Here is a 12,949-nt window from a genome sequence, read left to right as displayed (position 1 = left end):
CACACATATATAGCCACTCATTATATCAGTTCTGTTCCTTTAGAGAATCCTGAGTACAATAAGTAAAGAAATTTTCTTATTTAATAACAAAAAGAGCAGTGGAAAGCCTCATCAACAGAAGGAATTATGAGAAATATAGTATCAGAATTTTAGGAGAAATGAACACTCACTCAGACCAAAGACAAACTAATAAAAATGCCCAATGGAATACACAAGATGTTTGGACACTGTGAAAATGCCAAATTATAAGCATAGAATTCCATGCCAGAAACATTAAAAAATATTTTCAATATATTCATAGAAAATTCACCATACTTCAAGAGATACCTATCCAGATACATGAGACATAGAGAACACCAATCAGACAAGAACAGAAAAGAAAATCCCATACCACATTCTAACTGCAACACTAAGAGACAATAGAAAGTGTACTAAAAGCTGCAAGAGGAGTGCCTAGTCATATATAAAGGTCGACAGGCCCACATCTATAACAAAGTATCTTAACAGAATAACAAAAGATATCTTAACAGAAATTTTAAATGACAGAAGGTCTTGAAAAGATGTTTTCCAGTTCTAAAAGAAAAGCAAGCATGGGGCTGGTGAGATGGCTCAGAGGTTAAGAATACCTGCTCTTCCAGAGGACCCAGGTTCAATTCTCAGCACCCCACATGGGATCTGACACCCTCACACAGACACACATACAAGCCAAACACCAATGCACATAAATAAAAATAAATTGATTATTTAAAAAAAAGCATACCAACCAAGATTACCATATCCAGCTAAACAGTCACAACTAAAGGAGAAAGAAAAATGTTCCATGATAAAAGCTTAAGGAATTTGTGGGCACTAAGCCCTATAGTATTCTTCTACTGAGGATACTGGAAGGAATTCTGCAAACTAAAGAAAGTAATAAATATATCCAAAAAGCTGAAGAAAAACAATTAATGAAGCTAAAGCAGTAGTCAAGAAAAACAGGATCAGGAAAACATTAAATGCTACAAAGTCAGCAAAATAACAAGAATTAACACATACTTTTTGATAATAACTGAATATTAATTAATGGTCTCAATTCCCCAAAAGACACAGACAAACGGACTGGTCTAAAACAGGACCCACGTACTTGCTGCCTCCGAGACACACACTTCATCATCGCTTCCTTAAAGTGAAAGGATAGAAAAAGTGGTTCCAAAAAATGGAGCTACACAACATAAGCCGTCACTACTCCAACATCTGACCAAACAGACTTCAAATGAAACCTAGTCAGACATGATCAAGCAATTTCTTCATATTGATTAGGGACACGGCTATCAAGAGGACATTACAATTTTAAGCATGCACACACCAAATACAGGTGTACTCAATAACTTGAAAGCCCAGGTAAACTGACTCTCCTTACTGACTTGACTAACAACACCTGTAGAAACTTCAGGTAAGAAAATCCACACACCAAACCCACTGGTATCTACTATTTCAAGACTGTACCAGAACTGAACTATAGATGCAATCTACCATTCCCGAAGGTCCCCCCTTTTTCTATCCTAAAAGGCCCCAAGACCCCCACGCCATACATGCAGTCCCCACTTCAGCTGTTCTGATTAAAGAACAATTCTGCTTCTGTAGATACCTTTCTTTTATCCATGAAACCCAACCTAACAAAGGTTACCAAGACAGGCAGGTCATCCAGACCATAAACAAGCACATGAAAAACTCACAGAGAAACACCAAAATTAAATGACATTGTTAAGTTTCAAACCCCGGACAAGCAGCTGAAGTGTCTATTTAACATTATCAAAGCAGACCTGGCCTCCAAGTTCTTCTCCCAGCATCTCTCCGTCCCTATCTGTTACAGGGTAAGGCCAGCATACCCTGAACTCTCCAACCCAGGGGCTGGGCTGCCCTTCCCCTAGAGGTTCTTCCATAAATAATCCAGACATTTTGGTTACCTGCCCCTTCTTTGTACTTTTGTCCTGCAGCACCTGGTTCCCCTCTCTCTTTTCCCCTCCCCCTATACTCAGCATCCTGATCACTCTGGGCTCTCCCAGCAGTGTCTGCCTCTGGCTGTGCTCTCCCACATCCACATAATAAACTTTCTCCTCGCTCTTAAGTTCTTGCTCTTTCTTGTCTCTTAATCTTACCTCTTGCTCCTCCCCTCCCCCTCTCTTTTCTCCTCTCTTCATGTGGCCATGGCCACCCTCTACTTTTCTACCTTCTCTCTCCCTCTCCCTCTCTCCCTCACCCTCTCTCCTTTTCCCTCTCTCTCTTTCCTTCTCTCCCTCTCTCTCTGTCTCTCTCTACCTCTCTCCCTCTCTCTCTCCTTTCTACAATAAAGCTCTAAAACAAACAAAAACAAAAAACAAAACAAAACAAAATCTTTCTCCTCCAACACACCAAGGAGCAGTCTTCTTTATTTCTTTTTTTATTCAGACATCGAAGATCAAATGTACCTAAAAAACATCTACAGAATCTTCCACACCAACACCACTGTGCTATTTAGTTTTAACTGTCTAGATCACATGGTATGAGAGCATGTTCGTAGGAGGCTGTCTTAATTGTATGGACCACTGTGTGTGCTGGGTGTGGGGGGCAGCATTCCCTAGGCAGGACTGAGTGTGAGAGAAGAAAAGCTAGCAGAGAGCAAGCACGGATATGTGCATTTCTTCTCTTTCTGCTCTTGACTGTGAGTGTGCTAACTTAATCTCCTACCTTGACTTTACCTCAGGAATGGACTGTAATCTAGAGTTACATAGGACAAATAAACTTTCTCCTCAAAGTTGTTTCCTCAGAGCATTTGTTCCAGCAACAAAAATAAAACAAGTATAGAGTGTTATTCTTCTTAGCTTCCCCTGAAGTTTTTACTAAACAGATCATGAGCAGGGACAAGAAGGAAAGTTTGGTAAATATCAGGAAACTGAAACAACCTCTTTTATCCTGATCTGACCACAAACAGATAAATGGAGAAATCAAGGAACTACAAAAATACACAAACTCATTGAAATTAATATTATTATTAAGTGACAAGTGAGTCCATAAAAAATTCATAGATTTTAATGAAAATGAAATCACAGCATACCAAAACCTATATAAAAAACAGCATTACTTAGAGGAAATTTATAGCAACAAGTACCTACATTATGAAAAATAAAAGAAACCTCAAATGAATAACAATGTGCCTCAGGGCTTGGGAAAAAAAGAGCATGAGCAAATTCTCAAATCAGCAGACAGAAATAATTAATATCATCATAGCAGTAAGTAATGAAAAGAAAAAAAAAACTAAACTAAAACAAGAATTGGCTCTTTGAAAAGACAAACAAGATTGACAAACCCTCAGCTAAACCAACAAGAGAACACCCAATGAGTGAGAGGCAGGAGAACAGAGAGCCATGACAACAATGCCAACGGAATCCAGAAAGGCACTAGGACATAAACTGGGAAATCACAAAGAAACAAATGGATTTCTAGATACATAAGCCAAGATGAAACAAATAATTTAAGCAGACCAATGATAAGTAATGAGATTAAAGCAGTAATAAAAATAAATCTCCCAAGTAATAATGAAAGTCCAGGCACTTCTGGAAATTTTCATAATTTTTCACAATTATACCAGACATGGGGCTAACAATTTGAATCAACAGGTAAAAAGTACTTGTCACCAATTCTGAAATCCTAAATTCAATCCCCTGACACTCACCAGATACAAGAAGAGAATCTATCCCTGAACTTTACATGCATAAGGAGGCATACACATATCCATACATACTAACATACATACTATACTAAATAAATAAATCACTCTAATAAATGATTTATTAAACTACCTTGAGACTCAACATCACCCTATCAGCTATCAAGAAAACAAATAATAAAATAAAATGGTGAGACTATGAAAGAAAGTAACCCTTTTTCTCTGTTTATGTGAATGTAAACTGGTATAGTCACTATAAAAATCAGTGAACTGCCACATAACTCAGACATACCACTCTTGGGCACAGACAGAAAGGACCACAGTAAGGCTTACACATCCATGTTTACTTATCCTCTGTGATAAAAAGAGATCAACCTAGATATCCAAGGACATATGACTCCTGTTTCATGTATACAATGGCATTTTACCCAGCTGTAAATTACAAAATTTACAAGAAAATGGTACTAGTAAATAGTATAAATTAAGTGGGGCAAGGTAGGCTCACAGTAACCAGTTCTCTCTCAAATGCAAATCCTAGCTTTTAATTTTTATATATCTGTATTCAAGTGAGAATGAGTGTGGAGTCTAAGAAGATCGTGAAAGGAGAAAAAAACAGGTATAAAGATAGGAGGAGGGAAGTAAAATCCGTATGATATGAATGTAGAAGAGGATCCTAGGAGACAAAAGGTTTAGTAAGATGAAAGCAGAGATGGAAGAGAAGAGGTGTAGGACCAATCAAAACTAAAGGCGTATGAAAAAGCCATAAGGAGACCTGATACTTGGTAAGCTAATGAAGTTTTAAAAAGAAGAGTAAATAGAGGTGCCAGGCAAGAGTGGATGAAACTGTTCACAGAGGCCAACATGTCTTCATGTCAGGACTACTTCCTTACAAGACATTGTTTAGGGGCCTTGAGAGCCCTAAAACAATATAAGCAATTGCACTAAGGTTGATTGCCCACTAGAGCTAGATGGTAAAGCCCTATTGCCAAAGATACCACATGCTCTGAAAACATGGAAAAATCAAGCTAGAACTGGCTAGTCCTCACAGTGCCAGGAAGATGTGCCGGAACTGTCATCAACAATCTTACTAAGCTGTGAGCCTTCATGCTGCATGTAAACAGACTGACCAAGCAGGATGTGCCCATTGGTACAACAGTGACAAGCCTGTCATGGTTCTTTTAAACTCTTTCACAACAGATTTAATTGGTCAAGCAGCAGTGTACACAGACATTCCAATTCTTACCACATGTACCCAAAAAGAGCCATATGTTGTGTTCACGTACCCAAATTCTGAAGAGTTAAATTGTGTTCATGTATGTGAGTGAAGAGCTACTACATACTGTTTTTCTTTGAACTTACTCCAGTGGTGTTCTAGCCTCAAACTTGGCAAGTTTCCCTAAGACCTCTCATAACAGCCAAATGCTCATAATCCTCAATTCCACCAGTTCACAATTTTATGCCACACACAGAACATACTCTAAGTTTCCATCTTTCACAGCACATTATCACAACTGTTAGGAAAATGGACTGCCATGACCACAGACATCGCAGTTCTGACAGGACAAGGACCAAGGACTGGCTTTCTTACAAAATGGTTCTATTAGAACACGGGACTGAAAATATTACAGGCACAAATGCACAACTGAGACTCCAAATTGCCATTTAGTATGCTTTGTATTGTAGGATATAAAACTAGCCTCCTCTATGGAATGTTACGGTGACTCCTGGCACAGCCTCTCCTGATTCAGCATCCTGCTATTTTCTAGTTGTACTAAAAAATAAACGACCAATAAATGACTTAACCTCTTAAAAAAAAACATTTACACTTAAAAAAATGGGATGAAGTGGGGTTCCCTCATCTTTTAAAAATGTTCCTAGAGCTACTATAAAACTCTCGTTTACAAAATAGTTGATAAAAATATTCCTCTGGAGCCGGACGGTGGTGGCACACACCTTTAATCCCAGCACTTGGGAGGAAGAGGCAGGTGGATTTCTGAGTTCAAGGCCAGCCTGGGCTACAGAGTGAGTTCCAGGACAGCCATGGCAATCCAGAAAAACCCTGTTTTGAAAAAAAAAAAAAACAACAACAAAAAAAAAAAACAAAAACAAAAAATATATTCCTCTGGATTATACAAGAAGGGAGGCATAGATCACTGACAAACAAGATGGATGCTTAGCCAGACTTGACTTTTTTCTCCTCTTCAGAGGCTGGACTCTGATTCTCGGACCCTCCATTTTCTGTAGGCAGATCTGTAGTTTGCTGGTCAGCCACTTCACCCTGTTTGCCCTTCACTCCCCTCTTCTTTTTATCCGCACGTTTTTTGTCTGATGCTTTATCCTTTCTAGCGGCCTTTTTCGGCTTTGAGTCCACTTTGGCAGAGGCGGGCTTGGCTGGCAGCCTCGCAGAGCATCTTGGGTATCATGGCGGCGCAGGGTGGGACACTGCAGAATTCCAGATCTGTCATGGAGTTGCACTGCCTAGCTACCATCACACAAACTACTGTGACCCATCAGCATGGGGGTGGAGGGACCGGTAGAAAAACCCCCATCATGGTTCTTATCAGAACTGAGGCCCACTCACCAAGAAATTCTCCTGATGGGTACTATAAACCTCAACAAAAGCTTGTGAGATCATCAACCCCACTCTAGAAGCTAAATGGATACGATGTACCTACCAAACTGCTTTCTAAATACTTACATTTATGTTCATAGACCAGTGCTACTGCCAGCCTTGATCAAAGACTCTTCTTTGATCAGTAAGTATAACTAGTCAAAGTACTGAGAATAAGTGAATGCTGAATGCTCATCCACAAATGGGGAAGCTTAATCATACCCTTCTTGTATATGGACAGCTGGAAGATCTCTTGAGACCTTGGGGACAAAGCTACTGAGGAGAGAGACCAACCCTGGTGTTCAATTAAACTGCCAATTCAAGTTTAGCCTCAGCTTCTGAGTTGGGAAGTATACTACTGAAGAAAATGGTGATTTAGAACCGATAAGGCACTCATGACAGATCTCAAGGAGCACAAGGTCTTTCTAGCTATAGTGCTTCACCACGCTCTCCAATCAGTCCAGAATCCCCTCCATTCTTCCAAACAGACATCAGACTTCAAATAAGCATGGGAACTCCTTCTTAACGATTGTCCAACCAAATACCCTTTGCAGGGGGACTTCCTGCAATGTGTGTGTCTTCTCGAAAGCTTTCAATTTCAATGACTTCTCAGTAACCTATTTTTAGATGCTTGTACTTTTAAATCTAAGAAATAGATGTCTAACTCAATGGTATATAGATTTGGTTTCTTCTCAAGAGCTTTACACTTCTAGTTCTTATATGCAATTTTTTGATCCATATTGACTTAGTTGTGATTAATTGTATCTTTTAAGACTTTAAGTATATCTATTTTGTAATCTCCTTCTAACAATTCTGATCCAATTTATCAAGGCCTAAACTTTACGTTCTTTACATTCCTGGCATTTCTACACAGCAGACTCTCTTTCCCTCCCTCTCCCTCACATCCCCCTTTTCTCTCCCACCCCCATGGTCTTTCTGTCACATCCCAGCATGCTGTGATTGCAGGTGTGTACTACCATGCCAAACTGGACTACTTCAAGTGTTTTGTTAAGTCTCTCCAGGTACTGATTTGTTGGTGGCAATATTTTATCATTTGGAAACAGAAGAGTGTCTCCAGATTTACATCTTTGGCAAGTGACTCCAGACTATTAACAAGAACAAAATCCTCTTTTATGCTCATTTCCTGGTATAATGACTTGTAGCTGGCACAGGTAATATTACATTGACTCCAAGGACTCCTAACCCTGGGACAAGCTCAGACACTCCAACTTCTCTGCCATGTTTCTGAGATACCAGTTAGGTTTTGTGCTAGCACTCAATTCTCAATGAAACAGAACTTTTCCAAGTGGTTTGACTTTAAAAGTGACTCAGTTATAACACCTACAGATCTCAGAACAAAGACTTTTTGTCTTGAACTGATGTGGCCATCAAAACTCAAGGTCCTTTGCTAGCCTGTCACCTAATATTTACAGTATGATTAAGCCCACCGCTCTAGATTTTTTGTTCACCCACGGATTTTAGGTCATGGGTGCTGTGAAATATCACATATTTTAGAGATCTGGGTTTGTTTGCTTGCTTGCTTGCTTGCTTGTTTTTTGCTTGTCTGGAGACAGGGGTAGTCCTCTGTGGCCCTGGCTGGCCTAGTGTCTTACTATTTATGTTAAGAAGATAGAAGAAATAGATGAGTCACAACAAGCCTGCAGAGTTTAGAGGGCCATGTGTCCTACCAAGACCTAACTTAAATCCCTTTGTCTTTGGTCACCTCTTAGCAGAAGACCTTGGCTTGCTCAGTGTAACAATAGCAGAGCCTTCTATTTTTCCAACCACACATTTGCTCCATTTCTCAGCCAACTTTGGGCTCCAGAGTTTGAGAGTATTCTTGACAGGTGGCTAGAATGCCGGCTTTTGTGCCTCTTCCCTTTCTATCCTTAGGCCACAGCATCCTCCCCACAGTGCCTTCCAGATACCACCACCACCACCACTTTCAGCAGGCACTGCTTCTTTCACTCACAGAGGCCCCTGGAGCCTTGCTCTCCTAGAGGAGGCAAGATGCATGGCGGAAGTCCTGAGGAGATACAGCGCTACCACTTACCTTTCAACAGCTGTTGGAATCACACTGGTCAAGGAAGGAGCACCTGGTGTGGCTTTGGACCGTTCTGTGAACCGGGAATCAAATGCTTTCATGGGTTCAATCTTGGATGGGGTTGTTAACACGGAGGGTGACAATGCAGCAGGAGTAGAGGTAGCATTCATACTGGGGAAAAGATGGGAGATTCATCAAACACATGCAACAAAGGACTTGATGGTCTAGGACATGCAAACTTGGAGATTATCTAAAGAAGCATATCAACCTTCTTTCTACAGACATAAGAAAACTCCAAAATATAGTCTATTGGTTTTGGGTTTTTTTCTTTCTTTGTTTGTTTTCTAATGTTCATGCATTAAGATTCTGGAAGTCTATCTGAGAAGTTCAAGGGCAAATGTATTCACATTTTCCCTTGTGTTTTTTTGAACAATTTTGAGGGTTAGACAAAATACTAGGCCTCCATAACCTCAATACACCATGTCCACCCCGTGATTCAACCACAGGCTTTGCCACTTCCACAGTAACTATAGTGGAAGCCCTCACTGAGGTCTTGAAGCCATGACCTAATCCTGCCTTTCATCTTCAGCCTAGTTCCCTTGGTCCTAAGTGGATGCACCCATTGCTCACTGGAATAACAGCAAAGTCTCTGCACTTTCTGGAAAAGCTTGTCCAGCTTTCCTCCTGCTCAGACCTACCCCAATTCCTGAGCAAAGCTACTAGGGCTTGGTTTACCTCATGTAGACTGCTCTACTTCCATGTGCCTACATCACATTCCCATACCAGATGCCTGGCAATCATCCCCAGTGGCACTGTTTTCCTCCTCCATGATCTCTTGTTCCAAGTCACTAAACACTGCTCAGCTCTGGTGGCACCTGTCCTTCCCCAAAACCCCTTGCTTGCTTCCTGAATACCATGCTGTACCACCTCCTCTCTGATGTGCCCTCATTATTTGATGAGCAGTGACATCATGCCAGAGACCAGAAGGAGGCTGTAGTAACCCAAGATTTGTTCCACTGACAGAAGCACTTGCCCTTATCAGTTAGGATACTTACATTTGGGCTCCATTGCCTATTGGAACCAACTTCCTAAAATGCAAGTCTCAAAGCCTCCGTCTCCCCTCTGAGAAAACTCAGAGTACCTAGGTTAGAATAGGAACCCTGCCTTTCCTTCTCTTTTCCCATTCCACCTAAGGGACTTGAAGCTCTGCTTTTGCCATTGTCCTGTCTCTCAGCTTTCCCTTGACTGTCTTGCATGGGCTCTGAGAGAAGCGCTTTCTATAGTATCGATGAAATCTACTTGCTAAGCCTTCCAATGGACAAATAGCCTTGTCTGCAAAAGTACCCTGAAAGTTACCCTGCAACCCTGTAGATGCCTCTTCCTTACTGCCAATCAAGGCCTTGTATACATCAGGTCCTTACAGTGTATATAGTCCAGAGTAGGAATGTGGCCCATGTTCACTCTTACGCTCCCCAAGTCCTGACTAGATATGACGGACAGTGAAAACATGGACTCAGTAAATTTGATCTAAGTGTGATGGGGAATCTATATACTCACAAGATCACCCTAGCAGGGACAGAGCATGAAACTCACAGCATCGTAGAGGCCAAAGCCAGAAATGTCAGGCCATCTCTGGTCTAGGACTGCTAGAAAGTAGGTTGATCCTTTTGCAGGAAGTACCTCACTGGCAGGTCCCTAAATCGTTGTAGCTTTAATCTCAGCCAGTTTCTGTCAAGTCGATACAGCCTCAGAGACTAACTTAAAACAAATCCTCCCATTTAAGGAAGATTCTCATTTTAAGCATTTCTTCTCTTTTTTAGTAAAGTATTCATGAATTAATAAGAGAATGAAACTCTTTTTTATTTTATGTGCATTGGTGTTTTGCTTGCCTGATGTCTGTGTGAGAGTGTCAAATCACTTGGAGCTAGATTTCAGACAGTTGTGAGCTGTGATGTAGGTGCTGGGAATTGAACCCAGGTCCTCTAGCAGAGCAACCAGAATTTTCAACTGCTGAACCACCTCTCCAGCCCCTAGAATGAAACTCTTATCCCAGGAACCTAACCTTTCCCCAAGGACATGGCTGGTCCTTGGTGTCTACTAACCTGTCCTTACTGACAGACTCGCCTGTAGGCCTGGCACTGGTGGCTGCCACTGGTTCTGTGCAAGGCTTTGAGGTGCCGAAGGAGGGGGTACTGGAGTCCAGTGGTAGTAGCTGCTGACCACTAGGAGAAGAGAGCATGGTGCCTGCTAGGGAGCTGGAGAGTGGGATGCTGTTGAAGAATGCCGTGGAGAAGTCCCTGTCATTAACAAGGAAAAGTAAATCAGCACAAAAATGTCACATGTAGCACTTTATAACTTCTAAATAACATTTTTCTAGGTCTTGAGGTATGGGTAATTTACAAAGTTCTGCAAAGTTAAGAGTGTAAAAAAATAAAACACTTAATATACTGTTTAATTGACTCTAAACTAGTAATACACATACAACTGCAGAAGACAAACAACCAGGCTGCTATCTATAATTATGACATGCTACTGAGCCTTCCATGCACCTTGCAGCACCTACAGAGGCCTCCCTTTTGAGGGGCCGTAGGCTTTTCTACTGGATGGGCATGTAATTTACTTAACACACCCTCTACTGAGAAGCAGGTTTACCTCTCTGCTCCTGTGACATACTACTCCAAGAGGAGGTATGATATAAGTGTTGAGGCTGAGGGACCTGGAATAGAGCAGCCAGGGCAACTCCCTGGCCAACTGCAAGCTCCCACACTATGCACCTCAGTCACTTTCATTGTGCCTCAAAGATCTCACCTGCCAAGTGCTTAAACTCTCTCCAATGGGTTAGGATTAAATCCCGATTAAAGAATATTGTGTAGTACATATGAAGAGCACATAGAAGCCACTAAAACATATATGGAATTAAATTGTGTTGTACTAACCAATTCCGGTGTAATGTGGAATATATTCAGAGAAATGTAGTTAGAGTAACAAATTTAATGTTTGTTTACATATGGTCCGGTAAGCATTTCTAAAGCTCCCTCCTTACTGGTTAAGTCACAAGCCACTTAGGGGAGTGCCTGTTTCACCACAACCTAAAAGGTGTTTTGGTTTTTGTGCTGCTGCTGCTGCTGCTGGTGTTTGTTGGTTGAATTTGTGGTACTGGGATAGAATTCAAGCCTTATACATGTACAGCAACTGTAATATCACTGAGCCATGTACCCACACTTCCTTTTATTTTGATAAAAGGTTTTATAGTAGGTTACAGAGGTGGGCAATGAACTCATTCTGTAGCCTAGATAGGCCTCCTGAATGGGTAGGATTACAGGTCTGCCCTACAAAGACCGCCCTTATAAATTTATCAAATTTCTTGCTATCAGTCAATTTGATAATTGGATAATAAATAATATTTTACTACAGTTTTGTTCCAAGGGAACAAATGAGGGGGAAAAAAAAGTTGTTACTATATAGATTTTAGCCTGGCTGTCATTTATGGAAAATATCTTTTACCTCTGAGATTATAAAAGTATTTTTCCATAGATTATAAAACTGTAAGCAACAATGCATTAAGGCCAGACATGGTAGCTCACATCTTTAACACCAGCAATCAGGAGGTAAAGGAAGATGGATCTCTATGAGTTCAAAGCCAGCAGGGCCCTGGCCAGCCATGGCTAAATAGTGAGTGAGACCTTGTCTTTTGAAACAGAAGTTTCAAGTAACAACAAAAGAAATAAAACAAGCAAAAAGCTGTAGAGGTTTCTATTTTTAAATTGCTAAAGAGGGCAAGATCCAATGTGGTTTCTAGAGGGACAAGTCATCCTGTTTCTCATGTGCGGAATTGGCCAATGCCTCATCACTAATTGAGATACTCCCTTTAAAACTCCCTTAAGACGGGCATGGTGGTGTACACCTTTAATACCAGCAATTAGGAGGCAGAGGCAAGTGGAGCTCTGTTAGTGCAAAGCCAACCTGGTCTACAGGATTAGTTACAGGCAGCAGGGGCTAACATGATGAACCTTTTTTAAAACTCCCTTGAATGGGGTAGTGAGAAGACTTGGTTGGTAAACTACTTCCCACAAAATCTTGAGAACCTGAGTTTTGATCTCCAATAATCACATAAAAAACCAAACACAATGCCATGTACCTATAGCCCCAGTGCTAAGGAGGTGAAGAAAGAAAAGCTGGTGCTTGTTGGCCAGCCAGTCTAGCTGAATTAGTAAGCTCCAGGTCCACAAAGATATCCTATCTCAAAAAATACAGTAGAGACAATTGAGGAAGACACCCTGTAACAACTGCCTACACACACACACACACACACACTTTCTTGAATATGTGAGTCTTTTGTGGAAATTCTATTATATGCCATTGGCCTGCCTACTCATCTGCCAGTCCCTCCCTATTTAAAACTTATTTACATTTTACTTTCTGGTAGTTAATTGTCCCTAACCAACCCCTTTGCTTTTTTTTTTTCCTTCTGAAATATCTCAAATATTATTATTTTTCCATATAACTTAAGAACTACCTTTCTAATCTGAAAATTATGGCTAGCCCTTTTGGTTCATATTAAACTTGTTTAGGAATAACTGGTATTATTGATATGAATCACCTTAGCTAA

At 40.8% G+C, this 12,949-nt stretch overlaps 1 protein-coding gene across 6 annotated transcripts in view; it reads right to left on the bottom strand.

Annotated features, from left to right (window-relative positions):
• The window catches only part of LOC116085703 (protein HIRA), a 96,732-nt gene that overhangs the window by 29,826 nt on the left and 53,957 nt on the right, over positions 1-12,949 (bottom strand). For all 6 annotated transcript variants that reach the window (XM_031363390.1, XM_031363392.1, XM_031363389.1 and 3 more), the window contains 2 exons: positions 10,443-10,637; positions 8,350-8,511 (listed from right to left, as the gene is read on the bottom strand). In XM_031363390.1, the coding sequence (XP_031219250.1) occupies positions 8,350-8,511; positions 10,443-10,637 (357 nt within the window). The remainder of the gene's footprint in view (positions 1-8,349; positions 8,512-10,442; positions 10,638-12,949) is intronic.

Source organism: Mastomys coucha, unplaced genomic scaffold, assembly GCF_008632895.1.
Source record: "Mastomys coucha isolate ucsf_1 unplaced genomic scaffold, UCSF_Mcou_1 pScaffold12, whole genome shotgun sequence".
Lineage (NCBI taxonomy): Eukaryota > Metazoa > Chordata > Mammalia > Rodentia > Muridae > Mastomys > Mastomys coucha.
The sequence above is the reverse complement of the archived record's forward strand: the minus strand, read 5'-3'. Positions and strand labels throughout refer to the sequence as shown.